General features: G+C 55.0%; 1 protein-coding gene across 1 annotated transcript in view; it reads left to right on the top strand.

Moving 5' to 3' along the window:
* Positions 1–4,573: 4,573 nt before the first annotated feature.
* Positions 4,574–18,454, top strand: part of ITPR3 (inositol 1,4,5-trisphosphate receptor type 3) — a 68,031-nt gene continuing 54,150 nt past the window's right edge. The window contains exon 1 of the mRNA XM_032410009.1: positions 4,574–4,662. Coding sequence (XP_032265900.1) covers positions 4,574–4,662 — 89 coding nt within the window. The remainder of the gene's footprint in view (positions 4,663–18,454) is intronic.

The following is an 18,454-nucleotide window of genomic DNA, read 5'->3' as shown; positions in this document are numbered from 1 at the left end:
TCTCTAATAAATAAATAAAATCTTAAAAAAAAAAAAAAGAAAGAAAGGAGAGAGATCATTCCAGTTCCAGATAGCCCGTGATTTGTGCCTTGGTAGGAGTGGGGGAATTCTAAATTCCACATTAAAGAGTCTGACAATGCCAAGTGATGGTGAGGGCATGGTTCAGTGGGCACACTCCTAGTGGCTGATGAGAGGGTGAGTTAGAACAGCCACTTTGGAGAGTAATTTGGCAATTCTAGGAAGGACCTTCCCTGTGACCCAGCAATTCCACTTTTTAAGTTGTCACTCTAAAATAGAGTTTTTCAAAAACTTTGACAGTATCCTCAATAAGCATACACCACACGCTCACAACTGAGGCAACTCTCACCCTGATAGTACCCTTTACGTGTGACGCATGCTATTTTTGAATCAGTTTTGAGTTTTAAAAATGCTGACCTTCACCCGCTTAATTGATTTGACCCACTGATAGGTCTCAAGCCTTAGCTGGAACAATGCTCCCACGTGTAGGCCCAGGAGACAAGAAGGCTTACTGCAACATTGTTGTCATAGCAAAAACTGAAATGGGGCTTTCATGATTACCAACAAAATGGATAAAGAAATTGTGACATGGTCAGGAAGTGGACTATCACACTGTCACGCCACTGCCTCATGTATTGAAGGATACACACAGGGTGAAACCACCTAAAGCCATCCAGAATGGAAAGCCCTGCAGAATGGTGGCATATTATGATCATGGTTATGATACATCCCTATTATTTCTGAATACATCCCTATGTGGCATAACCATAAAAACTGCACAAAATGATACCCACATCAGGATAGTGGTTATCTCTGGAGGGAGAGGGAGGAGAACGGAGCTGGGGGTGTGTAGCATAAGGAACTTCAACTCGAGTTTTAAGTTTCGGTCCTCTTTTTTTTTTTTTTAAATTCTATTTATTTGTGAGAGAGAGAGAGCTGGAGTACGGGTGGGGGCAGGGCAGAGGGGGAGGGGCAGAGGGTGAGGAAGAAGCAGACTCCCAGCTGAGCAACGTGGCTCCATCCCAGGACCCTGGGATCACAACCTGAGCTGAAGGCAGACGCTTAGCCGACTGAGCCACCCAGGTGCCCCTTAAGGTTCAGTTCTTAAAAAATATATATTGGAACCACATTTTGCAAGATATTAACATTTAACAAAGCTGGAGGAAATGTACCAGGCCCTCACTATATTTTTAATATTTAATTTTATTATTTCTTAAAATATTCCATAATAATACTTAGGGGACTGATGTTCCAGAACATCAGGGAAGAAGACTTTCTTCTGACTGTGGGAATAGAGTGGGAGGAGTGTAGAGGGAAGCCCATGAGCCCAGGCACAGGGGTAGGAGTGGATGAGGTCCTGGGTAATGAGAATGAACGCCTAGTCCTTCCTAACTGGGAACACGGTGCCGATGGCTTCATCCCACTTCCCTCCCATGTTGGCACCACACCTTCCCTATTTAACAGATGGAAACAGAGGCTGGGACTCGAACCCAGGCCTGTGAGTCAGAGCCTGTGTTCTTGAGCAGTCTGCAGCATGGTTCCTCCTCAAGGAGCAACCTTTGTGTCTGCCCAGGGTGCAGGGGTGGGGAGGGGTGGAGACAGACAGGGTCTGGTGTGCTGAGCTAAGATGTGTAACGATTCTGTCAGGGATGAGGAGGTTCAGGAGGATTTCGAGCAGGGCAACGGTGGAGTGAACTCATTGTAGCTGTACCATCTGAACCTTTCTTTAAACAAACTCTAACTCAGAACCCAGAATCTAAAAGAGCTTGTGCCGGGCACCTGGGTGGCTCAGTCGGTTGGGCATCTGCCTTCGGCTCAGACCATGATCCTGGGGTCCTGGGATGGAGTCCTGCTTTGGGTTCCTCGCTCAGCGGGGAGTCTGCTTCTCCCTCTCCCTCCGCCCCTCTCCCCACTTGTGCTCACTCTCTCAAATAAATAAATAAAAGCTTAAGAATAAACATTTAAAAAATAAAAGAGCTTACAGTGGAGTTGATTTGGCAGAAGCAGGTGACGGGGGCCTAGAGCCCAGAAACGGCTCCTCTGGGAACACAGCATGGATGCCATGTTCCAGAAAAATACCTAGAAGCAGTGTGTATGGCAGGAGGCTGGCAGTGGCAACCCTCCTCAGTTGCATGAGCATTGTGCTCTCCTCCCTCTTCCCCCCAGTCCTCCTGGTTGGTGGAGGGACAGAGGTTCAGAGTACTCCCAGGCTCGGTGTGGAGGGAGAAACAGTGGCATGTGCTTCTGGGGGAGATAGGCCTGACCTCCACTTCCTGGCTCTGAGACCTTGGCTAAGCTATGGAACCATCTATCTGAATCTCAGGAGTGGAAAGACATGGATTCCTGGATGCGGCTGGGCGAAGGAAGGCACATGTCCTGAGTGTGGCCACCAGAGAGGGTGCTTCTAGCACATTCCTCTTCATTCTTGCTGTGTGGGGAGGGGAAAAGGCAACTGGGTCGGGGTTCCAGCTCCATCAGAGTCTGGTGCTCAGCAGAGGCCCAGCACATAGTAGGCCCTCAATAAATGCTTATGGAATGGATGCAGATGTCTCCCTTCTATCAGTGGAGGCCTGACTTCTGGGAGCAAGAGAATCTGTTCCCACAGGGCTCCAGGGATGGACAGCACCAGCTCCAGGGCAGTGTGGGAGTACTGGAGGGAGTATTGGGCTGCCAGTCAGGGGCTGGGCTCCTGGCTCCAGTTGCCATGAATATATGGTGTGACCTTGAGGTTTGGTGCGTTTTCTCTGGGCTTTTGTCATTTCTTTTTGGCAGAGAAATCTGGATGAGGTTTTCTGAACTGCAGTTAAATGTTTGGTACGTTTAAAAAAGCAATTAAATGGGTCACAATCAGTATTGGAAAACCAAACAAAATACAGAAATAGAACACAAAATATCAGAGTGCATCGCAGGTCATAAGGGTAAGTATTGTTTTGTGCAACTATTGTTTCAATTATATATAGATGATGGTGTGGACTGCTCTGATGTAAAATGTATTTATTACTGTGGGTCCTGGTAAGAAACTGTAAAACACCGAGCTCAGCAATCCTGGAGGTGGCCCCCTCCCACCTTCTAGGGGTGTCTGTGAAAAAGCCACACACCCAGGACTCTTCTTTTCATTCCCTTGGGTCAGCAGCTGTCTCTTTGCTCTTAGCTGCCTCCATCCCTCCCTGGGTCTCCTTCCTGCTTCAATCCAGTCCCCTCCTCCCCTTCTCCCAGGGACAACCCCACCCCCCACCCCCTTCCCAGGAAGTCCGGGTGGGGGTTTCAGAAGAGAGTAAATGTGATCCGGTGGGGGTGGCCGTGGGCACTCTGTCCCAGGAGTTAAGAGAAAAGGACTAAGAAGCAAACACCCAAGCACTCAGGGAACAGAAGAGAAAGTAGGCGAGCTGGGGACGTGGGTTTGAGGGCAGGACTTCGTGAGCCAGAGCTCCGCGGCGACACCGCAGCGGGTCACTCCCAGAGGGCCAGTACCGGCCTTGTCGTTGTTGGCACTCGGTGCACTATTAACTAGCGAAGATAGCTTTCTCTTTCGCCACCCCCCCCCCCCCCCCCCCCCCCCTTTAAAAAGAAAGATAGAAGGAGCCAAGAGTTTTGGAGCCAACTCCTGGAGAGGGAGCGGCTGAACTGATTCGGAAGTTGGATCTCTTTGTACACAGGAATGCGGAGAGAAAAAAACAAAACCCACCCCATTGCTTCATTTCCCCTCCAAGCCCAAGCGCTTTCTACTGTGCAATGAAAAGGCTTTTCACGTTGAGAAAAATGAATCCCGATTTGCGCTGCGAAGGAATGAGCGCGCCTCTCCGTGCGAGACGGCTCTCAGCTGGGACGCTCCCGGGTCCTCCGCGCGCGGCTCAAGGTAGCGCCTGCGGGGGCGCTGGACCCCCTTCCGCGCGCGCCCGCACTGGCTCTCGCCGACCCGAGGGCAGAGGAGTAGAAAGCCCGGGGAACCCCGAGGGCAGAGAGCCCCCGCTACGGCTGGGCCTCCCAGGGATGGCGGTTCCGCGAGTCTGTTTGGGAACTCGCTGGAGCTGGAACTCGGAACCGGGGAGCCCGCTGGAGCCCCAGGACTTCTCGGAGTCGCGCGGGGCAAGCGGCTCGGTCGCGCCCGGGAGGCCTGGCCCCGGACGCGCGAGGGGCGCAGGGCGCAGGGAGGCGGGCAGGCGCACATGGGTGCCGGCGGGCCGGCGGCGGCGGGGTGCGGGGGGGGTGGGGGCCGGGGTGTGGCTTCCCCGCCTCCCGGGCGGGATTTGCATGTGTGTGTGGCGGCCCCAGACTTCCTGCTCCTTCTGCGCGGCAGGTACGCGCGGGCCTGGCCGGGCCGGGCGGACGGGCGGGCGGCGGGCGCGCCGAGACGCGGGCACCTCCTCACCCGGACGCCAGCAGCGGCTCCCGGGCCGCGCCGCCTTCCGCTCCGGTGGCCGCTAGCCCGCCCTGCTCGCGGGTGGGGTCGCGCCCCTCCGGCCTCCGCGGTCATCTCCGTCCTCTGCACCGAGCCTGACCGCGCGCCCCTTGGCGCCCCCCCCCCCCCGCCCCGGGTCCCCGGCGGGCCGCAGCCATGAACGAGATGTCCAGCTTTCTCCACATCGGGGATATCGTCTCCCTGTACGCCGAGGGCTCCGTCAATGGCTTCATCAGCACTTTGGGGTGAGTGAGCCGAGTTCGAGGGGGGCGCGGGCAGGGAGGGGGCGCCGTGGGCCCTGGTGCCACTTGCGTGCGTCCTGCCGCCGCCCCCGGACGGAGAACCTGAAAGTCCCCAGCTTCAAGGAGCGGGGTAACGGCTCGCCTCCTTCTTTTAGAGAAAGGAAGTTAAATGTTTGCCCAGGTAGAAGTCGGAGACCCTGCGGGAGTTGGTAGGAGGCGCCCCCTCGGCGAAGCCTCCACCCTCGCGCCCGATGCCTTTCTTCCGAGCGGGAGGAGAGGCCGAGACTTCCTCTGCAGGTGGTCCCGGGGCGGGGCAGGTAGGTGGCTGGGGCCTGAGTTGGGGAAAGGCATCTGGGCCTGGACGTGAGTGGCTCTGGGGGTGGGGCGGAGCTGTGGGGGAAGGCAGTCGGGAGCCCGGACTCCTCTAGTTACGGTCGGGTCCGGTCGCACCTTTCCTTCTAGCTCTCTCCTGCCCTGCCCCGTGCCTTCTCCAGCCCTCCCCTTCCAGGAGTCCCAGGTCCCGGCCGACTGCCCCCTCTCCCCGCCTCTCCCTGTCAATTTCCTGCGCGGCTCATCTGGCGCCCCTGGGTCCCCGGTCCCAGGATCTCCTGAGCACTTTACAAACATTAATTAATTCTGGCCGTCACCCCCCAGGGTCTGGATAGCAGGGAATCTATTCAAGTCCCTGGAGAGGGCTAGGCCTGAAGCAGGCGTAGGGCAGGAAAGGAATTAGACAGAGTGAATAGGTTTCTCTTCAAAGGAGCAGTTGGGTGAGTCGCTGGGGGTGGGGGTAGAGTGGTTTCTCCACCTCTCCAGCCAGGCTCCAGGGCAGGGCCTGCTGCCTTTGTCCCATTTTCAGTCTGGGGACTTGTGTTAAGTTGTCTCATCCTCCCCACCACACCCAGCTGTCCTTTAGGATAAACCCATCCTCTTCTGTTCCCCCCCACTCATCAGGACACCAGCCAGCCATAAGGTGCCTCCTGTCTGGCTTCGGAAGATAGCCCTGGAACCCTCAACCCAGGTCTGACTCTCGACCTGGCCTGGCCTCACCCTGAGCCTGGGAAGTGGGAGTCAGTCACTTGGCTCTCTCAGTGTCTCCCAGGGTTGTTGGGAGTTTGGCTCTGGTCCTGTTGGAAAGGGAATCCAGCAGGCCTGTGGGGGTTGGAGGGCTGGCTCTGTCAGCAGGGGATTCTGCCTGGGGAGATCCTTATCCTCTCCTTATCTCAGCATCCTTCACTACTCTCTCATTCCCCTCCCCATTCGGATGTGGAATCCCCAGCCACAGTCCTACCCCTACTGGATTTGACTGATATCGCTCATTTCCCAGAGGATGGGGGTGGAGCCACATCTGGGCCAGCATCTGTGCAGGCCTCCCACAGAGCACTGACCAGGGGGTCCCAGCTGCCCCTCTGGCCAGGGCTGTGTTCGAGGCTAGCCTGCACATAGTAGGCACACAGTAAACCCTTCTGGCAATGCTGAGGGAAGCAGGAGAGAGTGGGGGGGGTGCGGGGGAAATGGGGGCAGATGGTGGAAGCCCCCCCCCACCAGTGTCTGAACAGCATTGGGGGCTTTTGGGAAATGATCGACTTCTCTGTTGCTTAGTGCCTGGGTCAGGGCAGAGCACAAAGTGGGTGGTTTTTAAGTACCTGTGAGACCTGTCAGCATCAGGAGAAGCATCCTCTTCTGCCCTCCACATAGGCCTCATCCCCGAACAAGAGATTCTGTCGCCTCCCAATATAGCTTCCTCCTGCCTTGGCCCTTCCTGTCCCTGGAAGCTGCTTCCTCCAGTCCATTTTGACCCTGGGGCAGGACCTGGTGACCTCTGATAGGGCTTCTCTCCGGGGTGCCTCTTCCCTGTGCAAACACCTCCAGCAGCTCCCGACTTTCCACCAATGGATGCCCACCCCCCAGCTTGGCGTTCTAGCACCCTAACTTAATTTTTTTTCTTTTTTTTTTCCCCCTCACCTCCCGTTTCACAGCCTCTGAAGCTCTAGGTGTGTGACGCTGCTCTGACTCCCGGAACCTAACCCACGCTCTAGGTCTCTTTACCTTTGCTCCTGCCTTGCCCCTGACCTTCAGCCAGCCTCCACCTGGGTAAATCTGACCCACCCTCTAAGACCTAGTGCGAAGTGACCTCTTCTGAGAGATCCACCTCCTCCTCCCACATCCGGGCAGAATTAACCCTTCTTCCTCTGTGCTTTGCCCGGCTTTGCACAGATTCCTCCCTGGTATTGTGTTGTTTCACGGTTAGTTGGAGGTTTCTCTGTAGGGCCATCTAATGCTGGGCAATTTGCCAGGATTAACTAATTAATTACACTATTCATCCCCTCAGTGTGTCCACAGCCAGTGTACTGGGCACTGGGGACTCGGTGGTGACTGAGGGAGCAGTGTGTCCCCACTTCTTGGAACTTAGAGTCAATGAGAGAATGATTTGTAAGCACTGCTAAGTCCTTGCCTACTCAAAGGGTAGTCCGTGGTCCAGCAGCATCAGCATCACCTAGAAGCTTGCTAGAAGCACAGGATCTCAGACCTCTGCCTGTCCCTCAGAATCTGCATGCTGATCCCTGTGGGATTTGGTGTCTTAAAGTGTGAGCTGCTTTGCTCTAAGTCAAACTCTCTCTGCCCCATCCCTGCCAGCATCTTTCTTTTTTTTTTAAAGATTTTATTTATTTATTTGAGAGAGAGAGAGCACAAGCAGGGAGAGCGGCAGAGGGAGAGGGAGAAGCAGGCTCCCTGTTCCTGCGGGGCTGGATCCCAGGACCCTAGAATCATGACCTGAACCGAAGTCAGACGCTTAACCTACTGAGCCACCCAGGCGCCCCCTCGCCCGAATCTTTCTGCCTCTATCCTGCCTAACTCTGGTCCCCTTCGGCCTTCACTCTGGCTCTTGGTGCCCATGTCTGTGAACCCTAGAGGCTGATATGACTGAGTTCCCAGGCTAGCCCAATACTTGCTGTCCAAGAGGTGCCCAGTAGGGGCTGGATGCAATGAATTTGTTGAAGACGGGGGTGGCCTTGGTGGGCAGAGGGGCCGGTCAGCTAGGAGATGGGGAGGGGAGGGTTGGTGGAGCAGGGAGTCTCGGGCAGCCTTCAGATTCTGGCCAGACTCTACGGGCAAAGTGGAGGAGGCCAGTTAGGGCTGCCTGAATAATTAGAGCTCCCGGTGAAGATTGTACATTAACTCTGGGTTGGGAGGGTGGGAGGGGCCTGGGCAGTAGATCCTGGAGCAGGTCGAGACCCCGGCAGGGAAGGGAAAGCAGGCCCACACCTGTCCTTGGCTGGAGAGTGCGGCCAGGGCCACTGCCTCGAACCTCCCCTTGGGTGGAAGGCAGTGGAGGCCCAGGCTGGAGCGACTGATCAGGGCCAGTGAAAGGTGGAGGATTTAATGTGGCTCCTGGCCAGTGGCTGTGGGGAACTGGCCCTGAGTGGGCAGGCTGGGCCCCTCAGAGTCTGACATCCAGTTCCTTGAAGATCTCTCTTCAAGGCCGCTCTCTCTGAGTGGCCAGAGGGGTAGGCCCCAGCCCACGGGGTATAAGTTGGGAAGTGTAGGTGACCTAGGTTTTGAGGCTGAGTTCCCAACATTTGTCAAAGTGCCTTGGAGCACCATTTGGGGGCTCTCAGGGCCTCTGGGCCTGTATCACCCAGGGCTGGGTGATCATAGGGTGTAGGGTCAGAAGGGGCCCCCCTTGGGGTTCCCCGTCCACCTTCCAGCCTGATTCACTTCCCAGGAGGATGGGCACTGGAGGTCAGCACCCAAGAAACATGGAGGTAAATGTGGAGGAAGCCTCAGGTCCCCAGGGTCAGGACCTTTGGGTCAGTAGCCCCAGGGGCACGGCTCTCTCCTGCTTTGTCACTAACTCGCTGGGTGATTTTGGCAAGGCCCTGCCTTCTCAGAGTGTTTCTGTCAGTCTGGATGTCCTCTAGAGGTGCTCTGTTTGCACCTGAGAATCCCCCTGGGATCTTTAAAAAAATTTCAGCTTCTGAGTCCCAGGTCCGACCAACCGTATCAATATTTCTAGGGCTGGGGTCTGAGGGTTGGGTTTTTAAAGCTCCCCAGTCATTTTACCTGGGGTGGTGATCCCTGACCTAAGGGTCCTGCTTGGCTGACAAGCTATGAGGAGGCCTACCTGTTGGATCCACCTGCCCCTTGGTCCAGAGAGCCCATCTCTTTGCCCTCATCAGACTTTAGTAAGTCATTCAACAAACATTAATTGAGCACCTACTTAGTGCCAGGCACTGTTCTAGTCACTGGGGAATCCATGGTAACCAAGATAGAATTCCAGCCCATCCTAGTCTATACACAGGGGAGCTGGGTGAGGTGGTCTGTAAGGGCCCTCGGAGCCTTAAGTCTCTTAAGACACATGTAATTCCAGGGGGGAGGGCACTGTCCCTCCCATGCAGACTGCATTCCTGGGGCAGATTTCAGACCTGCCCTTGGCTTTCATTCAATTGTTCCCTGGGAGATGCTAGAACTCCCCCTGTCCCGTGCCCCAAGGCAGGGTCTTGGCCTCAGCTAGACCAATTCATGCAACTCGCTTTCTAAAAAATACATATTTTTGGGGGCGTCTGACTCTTCATCTCAGCTCGGGTCTTGATCTCAGGGTTGTGAGTTCAAGCCCCGTGTTGGACTCCATGCTGGGCGTGGAGCCTACTTAAAACACAAAAACAAAAAACACACACTTAAAAAAAGTATATATATCTTTTGGGGCACCTGGGTGGCTCAGTCGTTAAGCGTCTGCCTTTGGCTCGGGTCATGATCCCAGGGTCCTGGGATTGAGCCCTGCCTCGGGCTCCCTGATCTGCGGGAAGCCTGCTTCTCCCTCTCCCACTCCCCCTGCTTGTGTTCCCTCTCTTGCTGTCTCTCTCTCTGTCAAAAAATAAATAAAATCTTAAAAAAAAAAGTATATATATATTTTTTTGTTCAAAAATAATGTATGTCCCACAGAGAAAACTGGAAAAACTCAAACTCAAATAAAAAATTATGCCTGATACTGTTGTGACTTATATGAACATTCTGTATGTGGATCTTCTAGCCTTTCTTTTTTTTTTTAGCCTTTTATCTACATCTTACAAAACGATGTCAAACTGCACATAACGGCTTTGTACCCTGTCATTTTGGGGGGATACCTTAGGCTGTATTTTCCTGTGCCGACACACCATTGTTATGGCCGCATGGCATCCCACGGTATGACGTATCCTCATTTATTCAACCGACTCTAGTATTGGGCATCAGGTTGTTTCTAAATTTTTGCATTATAAACGATCTGCACAGAACATCCTAGTCCATACACGCCTGAATCCTTGTCCAGTTACCCTCTCAGGCTAAATTCCCAGAAGCGGAATCCTGTTGCCCTCACAGGCTCTAACTCTGCTGGGTTTTGTGGTGGTAGAGATGCTGCCAAGGTGACCTGCGTCCCAGGGGGCCTGACCCGTTTCACATCCTAAGTTTGAGAGTGTTGTACTGGGGGGTGTGGGGAGAAAGACTAGCCTCCGCCATCGAAGCTGGGCGTGGTGGCTGTGATGGGGGGGTGACTTGGGGAGAAGAGCTGGGTGGGGGTTGCCTGAGGACACAATCAGCCCCAGGCTTCCACCATGGGACCCAGGAGCCCAGGCTGCATCCAGCTCCCTGGCCCAAAAGAATCTTGCTGTAGCCACTTGCTCACATTCTGCCCTGCCCTACATTCCTGACCCCACGTCCCCTCCCCGACTTGGCCCAGTGGGGCTGTGGGGTGGGTGGGGCAGTGGCTTGTGTTGGGGGTGGGGTGTTGTGCTGGATTTTCGGGTGGGGCCACACCAGCCTTCTGCTCTCAGCTTAGGGGGAGGTGTCTGGGTTTCGATTGCCCTATAGTCTACCCCAGACCTGTGGTCCATGTTTCCCCCCATGTGGAGCTGGAGGGCTCCTCCCTGGAAGTGGGGGCTGTGAGAGAGGAGGAGGTCTGGGAGAGAGGAGAAGGGCAGAGCCCAGATCTCCAGTAAGTTCATCACAGGCCTCCGAGTGTGAGCCCTGAGCTGCCCTGAGTGTGTCACGTTGGTCGTGCTGACCATGGCACCCAGCATTTGCACCCGCAGTCACAGTTCCCTGCAGTGGAGACCGCTGGTGTAGCGAGACTAAAGGACTTGCCCAGGGTCACATAGCAGGGGCGCCCGGAGAGGAGGCTGCAGGGCCTTTCACACCAGGGATGGTGGGCGCAGAGAAGAGTCTAGGCCTTGACAACACAGCGAGCCCAGGGTGTGGGTGGGGACACTTGGGGAGACAGGCAGGAGGGACTCTGCAGGGGAGTAAAATGATCCCAGTGGTGGTGTGTAAACGTAGGTATTTGGGGGCTGGCAGGTGGGCAGAGACAGAAGAGGCAGTGAACATAAATCTCTGCCCCTGGGGGCAGCTGCAGGTGCTGGGGCAGACGCCTGTGTGTATTTGGTTCGCAAATGCCTCCCTTCCTTCAGCCAGTCAGCCAGCACCCCCTTCCGTCCGGTCCAGGCTCTGAGCTTAGAAATGGGTGACGGGGGTGATCTAGGTCAGGGAAGGCAGACGGCAAGGGTAGACTTCACTGAGCTTTTATGGTCGGTGGCTCTGGCCTTTACCTGTCACTTTGGCCCCTCACCACCGGCCTGAGGCATACATATAACCCAAGGAAAGTAGAAAGAACCGTTTAGAACACCCATATGCCCACTACTTAGATTTAATAACTGCCCCCATTTTGCCATATATGATGCATCTATATTTTTGCTGAAGTATTTTATGGTAAATTACATACTTGCATGTTTTCACCTCTAAATACTTCATTACCCTGCTGTAAGGAATAAGGATATGTTCCTGTGTAACCACAGTCCCACCATCACACCCTTTAGTAACTTCCTAGTGGCATCTGATGCCCTGTCCTCACTCAGATGTGCCTCATTGTCCTCAGTCTTTGTTTTTGTTTTTTTTTTTAACTTTTTGTTTGTTTTTAAGATTTTTTATTTATTTGACAGAGAGAGAGACAGCGAGAGAGGGAACACAAGCAGGGGAGCAGGAGAGGGAGAAGCAGGCTTCCCGCGGAGCAGGGAGCCCGATGCGGGGCTCGATCCCAGGACCCCAGGATCATGACCTGAGCCGAAGGCAGACGCTTATCTGACTGAGCCACCCAGGTGCCCCTCTCAGTCTGTCTTGAGAGACTGAGACTCAGGTCCACTGAAGGTCCACATGTTACATTTGATTCTTCCGCCCCACCTCTTTCTTTCCCACGGTGATACTGAGTTCCTGACAAGACAGGGCTGGTTATCCTATCGACTGTCTCATTTTCTGGATTTGTCGGGGCTGCTTTTGCTGCTGTTTTCCAGAGAGCTCTGCGGCAGTCTGGAGCTGGGCGGGCCAGGCCTTAGGGCTTGCCCTGCTGAGTCCTGAGGCCTCAGTTACTCTGTCGAGCAGGACAGGCTGAGTCCAGCTCCGGGTTATGGAGAGCAGGAGAAAGGCCTGAGCCGGGCAGGGCCAGTGGGTGAGGTGAGGGCCGGCCAGCTGGACGGCCCCTGCTTGCACCTTCTCTGTCCCTTCTCGGCTTTTCCTCTTGTCTCTCCAGCTCCCTGTCCCTCTTCTTTTTTTTTTTTTCTTTAAGATTTTATTTATTTATTTATTTATTTGACAGAGAGAGACACAGCGAGAGAGGGAACACAAGCAGGGAGAGTGGGAGAGGGAGAAGCAGGCTTCCCGCAGAGTAGGGAGTCCGATGCGGGGCTCGATCCCAGGACCCTGGGATCATGACCTGAGCTGAAGGCAGATGCTTAACGACTGAGCCACCCAGGCGCCCCTCCCTGTCCCTCTTCTTAGCCTAACAGGTGCATCCTCCCGTGTACCCGGCAGCACTGTTGAGACCCCAGCACTTGCCAGAGCCCACCGATCCTGAGAACCAAAATCCCAGGCCTGTGGGCAGAGGCAGCGCCCTGAAGCCTTGCCAATTAGCCAGGGATCCTTATTTCTATTGGGCCAAAAATTCATTTTTGCCACCTCCGTGCCTCACAGGAGAGATTCTCGGGGTTCTCTGAGTGTGTGGCTTACTGTCCTTTTTAGGCATAAGCTCTCTGAAGAGGAAGCCTACCTGCCTGCCCCTTGATCCAGAGAGTCTATCTCTTAGCCTTCATCAGACTTCATGAAGTCATTCAACAAACATTTATTGATCCATGCTCATTTAAGTTCCATATACTGGTCCCTCTGGTGGCAAATGGTGGATCTTTGGTACAGAAAGATATGTAGAGGTTAAGTAAATGGATGTTTCTGCAGCATGCAGAAATGAGTTTTCTCTGATGAGCCAGGGATCCCAGCCAGTGAACCAGGGTTCCTGTCCCAACATCCCTCCCCACCCCCATCTAATGGGTGTGACTTTGGGTATTTGGAGAAAGGGACTCCAAGGCCCGCATCCACCACCAGCCAATCCCAGTATTCTAACAGTGCCCACATTGGGAGTGGCCATCCTTGGGTCTGGCCTAGATTTATGGGGTGGTAGCCAGTGTCCTGGGCTGGGAGTCAGAGGTCTGGGGTCTGGGACTGGCTGTTCCTTTAACTTGTTGTGTGACCTGAGCTGGTCAGTTTCCCCTCCATGCCGCAGTTTCCAAGCTAGACTGGGGAGGGGCTGTCTAGAGTCCCTCAGGCATTTCCCAGTTTATGGTTCCCTGTCCTGTGGCTGCTCTGGTGCTGGATGCAGGCTTTGATTCAGGCTCTTCTGAGAGTCACTTGCCCCACTTCTAGCTCCCTTCTTCCTCTTCCTTATCTAATCTTTCCAGACAGCATTGACCCGCCCCACTGCCTTTTCTATCATTCCCACCTGGATCTCAAAGTCCAGCCAGGGCAGAATGGGGCCATGCAGGTTCCGTGGATGCATCTGCCTTCCTCTTTTCCCTCAGATCAAGGTCTTGGGATGCAGACCCCGTGAGCATTTCAGGGACAGCACCCTCCTCCTCAACTTTGTTAGAGCCGAGTTGTCAACCATCACCTCTTCAAAGGGTCCAGGGCAGCCCTGCCCACAGGCCTCCTGCTAGACCCCTTCCCACTTATCCTCATCCCACTGCCCACTTTGCTGATTCCCTCTTGGGCCCTGCATAGTCCAGGCTCAAACTGGCTTTGTGCCTCCCAGCAGATGGATGGCTCCTAGCAGGGAGTGTCCTCTGGGCTGGCGAGATGCAGGGGTCTAGGACATGGCTCCTGTCCTCAGGGCACTCAGCATGGTGGGTGTGAGCTTCCTGATCCCACCCAGCACATAACGGCTTCGCTGTAAGGTTTTGCTGAATGGATGGAGACCTAGCTTGTACATGTGCCATCAACTGACCAGCTCTGTGGGCTGAGGTGGGGGACGGCGTTTAATTTTACTCAGTGAACCTCACGCTGAACTGTAGTAAGAATAGAATTAGGTATTGGATGTAAAAACAGCTTATAAATTAAAACATGTTCAGCACTTTGGAAAGTTGGTTTTTCTACTGTGGTCGTGGCTGGGGTGCTACCTGCTTTCAGATGAGGGGGGGATGTCCGTGGTGGGACCAGGCAGGGAACTCTGCAGAAGCCTAAGCACGGCCTTGAAGATGGCAGGACTTGGCAGGACTCAGACAGGGCTTCTGGTGTGCAAACGCCTGGAGGTGGAACGATGAGATCAGCGGGCTGGCGGAGGGTGGGAGCCGGCCCTTCCCGGGACCTTGGGAGGAGACAGAGGCGCCCGGGAGGGGTCCGGGTGGCTCGGCTCTGGTTACACCGCCAGGTGCGCATCCGAAGCCAGGCACCTGTGACCCGTGTCCGGCTAGTTTAATAAACACAGATGCCCCCCGTGAGGGAGAGTGGGGGGGGTACGGCCCAGGACGTGGGTGCCACGGGGCGGGAGAGAGGTCGAGCGGCGGAGGAGAGGAAAGCACGGACGCGGCGCACGTCACCCTCCCGCCCCCGCGCGCGCCTGCGGTCGAGACAGGCCGGGGCGAGGCGGCGGGGCGGCTGCACGTGGGGCGGCGAGTTTCGCTGGGCGGAGGGGTCGGGGCGGGGCCTGGCGGCGGGGGCGGGGCGGGGCGGGGGCGGGGGCGGGCGGCTGGGAGCTCACTGCGGACCCGGAGTCGGCCGGCTCCAGGGGGCCCGCGCTCGGCCGCTGCCCCGACCTGGGCTGCCCCCTGAGGCGCGGCCTCCATCAGAACTTAACCTGTCGTGGGTCCCGGCCCTTGGGCCTCCTTCTGGCCTCAGGTCTCCCTGCAGCCCATCTGATAAGAGCTTCCCTGCTTATCTATTAATGGTTTCTCGCGGCACCCCTCCCGGCCCTCCTGTCCGATAGCACCTTCATGGGTTGCCTCAGTCCTAATGAGTACCCACAGAGGAATGGAGGGAGGCTTTCGCGGGGGCGCGTGGGGACAGTTGGGACTCTAAACATCCGGCCGATGGCTTCTTTGCTTACAGGCTAGGTGGGGAGCTGCCCTAAGCACCAGATGGGAAGTAAAACGATGAGTAGGGCAAGGTGCCACTCCTCAGACGTTCCTGGGAGGGTGTACGGAAGGTAGCCCAGCGTTCCCAGGCGATGTTGATTCTGCTAGTCGGGGACCCACACTTGGAGGACGGAGGGTGTGGAATGTTAGAGCCAGGAGGAACCTCTGAAAGGCCCGTCTCCAGACCTTGTTCCCCTGATACCTTCGGGGAACACCCCTGCCTCTTTTCTCCTCCCACCTGGCTTGCTTCTTTGCTCTGGTCCTTCCTACAGACCGTTTTTGCCCCTCTCAGCTGCAGGTCGAGGATGTTTTCCTTCCCAACCTTGTTTGCAGTTCTCCTGGAGGCCATGCTCCCCTCCTGATCAATCCCTCCCTTTCCCTATGTGGTTTCAGCTCGCACTCCCAAAATATGCCCTGCTTGTACACCACGGGGCACTGGGGAGGGGCTGAGTTGGAGACATCAGGGCTTCAGAAGCTGTGCCAGAGTGGGAGGGGACAGATGGACATCCGCATAATGACCAGGCAGATTTGTGCCAGGGGGATTAGGAAAAGCACGCCAGGCATCCAAATTTGCGTGTGTTTTTCCTGCACGTGCAGCCCAGACAAGGAGTTCCCAGGGGAGCTTGGTGAGGTCAGGGTGAGGATGGGTTCTTCCTCAGAGAGTCTCTGAGGAGGTGGCCTCCCCAAGGCCTTGAGCGCTGGACAAGATAGGGGCTGTTGGGGGCTACCCCAGCCTGTCCTCAACCACACTGACTTCCATGATGCCCTATGGCTGTCCAGCACCCCAGGCAGTGCGGGGTCCCAGGCCCTGGCAGGTGCTTCCTCCCCTCCGCCATCAAAACACATCCATCCAGTGTCCCCTCCCTTCAGGGCTTTGCTAAGAGACAAGCAGCTAATCTGATTCACTAATGTCTTACAGGAAATTCTATGAATTATTCAAGGCTCTGTACGGCCCCTGGCTCTTCTTACACACCTTCTCTGATTGGCCAGGCTCTGACCTGTTCCTTCCCTGAACTTGGACAAAATCCACAGCTGGTACCACCATTTGGCACTAATACATATTCTTTATATCATTAACTCTTCTGAATGTGTGACTTGTCTTCCCAATGAGATTCGGAACTCCCTGAGGCAGGGACCTTACCTTTTGCTTCTCATATACTTTCCTTAGAAGCTAGTAAAATGACTTAACCCACTCAGTGTGTATTCCGTGTGTGCGTGCTCTGTGCCAGCCGGTGGTCTAGATGCTGGGGATACAGCAGGAAGCAAAACAGACGCATCCTTGTCCTCATGGCTCTTCCATCCCAAGTGGGGGGGTTGTAACCAAAATAAATAAGCAAAATATACAGCAGGCCAGGTGGTGAGAAGTACTATGGGAACAGTGAGGCAGGGAGGACGATAAGGAGTGTGAGAAGGAGCAGTTCCAAGTTTTAAAAAGGATAGGGAGGAAGGGTAAGGATAGCCTTACCTTATCCTTATCCTTAAAAGGATAGCCGCTCCTTTGACTTCAGGGGAATGGGCCATTTGAGCGGGGATCTGAAGGAGGTGAGGGAGGGAGCTAGGAGGGTGTCTGGGGGCAGACAAAAGAACCAGCGCCAAGTCTCCTGGAAGGTTTGAGGAGCCTGGAGGGGGGCTGTGGGCTGGAACAGAGTGGGCAAGGGGCAGGGGGAGGAGATGAGGTCAGAGAGGTGAGGGCTGGATCGTGTGGGTTCAGGCCATTGTGAATTCTTGGCTTTTACACGGAGATGGGTAGTTCTGGAGGGTTCTGAGCAGGGGACTGCCCTGATTTGACTCACCTTTTAAAGTAAAGGTGTGTGTGCTATGTGGGGAACAGGTCTCAGGGAGATGAGGGGGGACATCAGGAGATCGATGAGGAGGCGGTTACCCACATCCAGGTGACAGCTGGTGGGGGCTTGGGCCAGGGGGTGGTGGCAAAGATGAGAAATGGTTGGATTCCTCACATATCGTGAAGCTAGAGCCCACAGGGTTTCCTCACAGATGGGGTGTGAGAGGTGGGTGGAAGAGGAGCCAAAGATTGGCCCGAGGTTTTCAGCCCAAGCAATGAGAAGGATGGAGTTGCCATCAACTGAGATGGGGAGGACTTTAAGAGGAGCACATTTAGGTGCAGACCGGGAGCTCAGTTTTGAACCTGCTGAGTCTGAGATGCTTCTGGACATCCAAGTGGAGGTATTTAGAGCTACGATCTGGAATTTGCAGGGGAGATGGATATGGGAGTTATTGGTGAGCATCGAAGTGGTCCTTTGAACCCATGAGTGTGGCTGAGATGCCCAAGGGAGCACCAGCAGATGGAAGAGGGAAGAGGGCCAAGCGCTGAGCCAGTGCTGGGGGCCAGGGAAAGAGAAGGAGGCCAAGGGGGGGCGGTCCTCGGAGAGCAAACTGCCTCTCCCCTCCCCATCACTGAGAGGTCCTGCACAGCATCCGCTGTGACGCTGCTCAGCCTGGCTTCAAAACCCAGCCCTTCTGCTTGCTGGCTGTGTGTCCCTGGCCAGATGGTTTACCTCTCTGTACTCTGGCTTCTCTGCCCGCCAAATGGAAATAATAACAAAACAGATTTAGAAAATTAAATAACAATATATGAAAACATTAGACACAAAATCCTGCTGGCTTTTCTTCTTCTTACGGATCACATTGAGCAAAGTGCTGGTGATGCCAAAGGGAAAAACAGCGGCCTGTCCTCAAGGAACCCATAGTGTAGACATGGCAGCTAGTGGCAGTAGGAAGAGACATGGCAGCAGGAGAGGCCAGGACCAGGTGCTGCGGGAACACGGGGGCCGGAGGCCCAGTGGGAGGGAGGGCACTGGCCAAGGAAGGTTCCACAGAGTAGAGAGAGGGGCTGAGGGCTGAAGAATCAATGAGGTCTGCTAGCTTGGGTCTTGGTGGGGAGGCAGGGTGGGCTGGGCATGAAGGGCATTGCAGACTACTGCTGCAGAAGTGGTCAGCTCTGTAGAGATGAGAGCTCCAGGGACCTTGGGATCAACCGGGGGCTTATCACGGTTGGAGCAGGAAGCTGTGAGGCTAGCTAGGGGGTGGGTAGAGGTCAGACCACAAAAGACCTTGTTAGCCAACCCAAGGAGGGGAGGTGGAGGTTTTGGAATCAGCTCTGTGACTTCAGGCAAATTATCTCACCTTTAAACTCAGTTTCCTCCTCTGTAAAATGGTGTTAATGACTAGCCCCTGTGGGGAAGTTGGTGAGAATTCAGAGGGAATAGCTGTGAAGTGCTGAGATAGACTTGGCCTCTGAAATAGTGGATCATCATCATCACTGTATCCTAGAGGCTGGGATGGCATTGAAGACTTAAATGCGGGAATGGATGGATGGATGGATTGGTGGGTGGATGGATGGTGGGTAGATGGAT

The sequence above is a fragment of the Phoca vitulina genome, unplaced genomic scaffold (assembly GCF_004348235.1).
Source record: "Phoca vitulina isolate PV1807 unplaced genomic scaffold, GSC_HSeal_1.0 scaffold11, whole genome shotgun sequence".
NCBI lineage: Eukaryota > Metazoa > Chordata > Mammalia > Carnivora > Phocidae > Phoca > Phoca vitulina.
The sequence above is the reverse complement of the archived record's forward strand: the minus strand, read 5'-3'. Positions and strand labels throughout refer to the sequence as shown.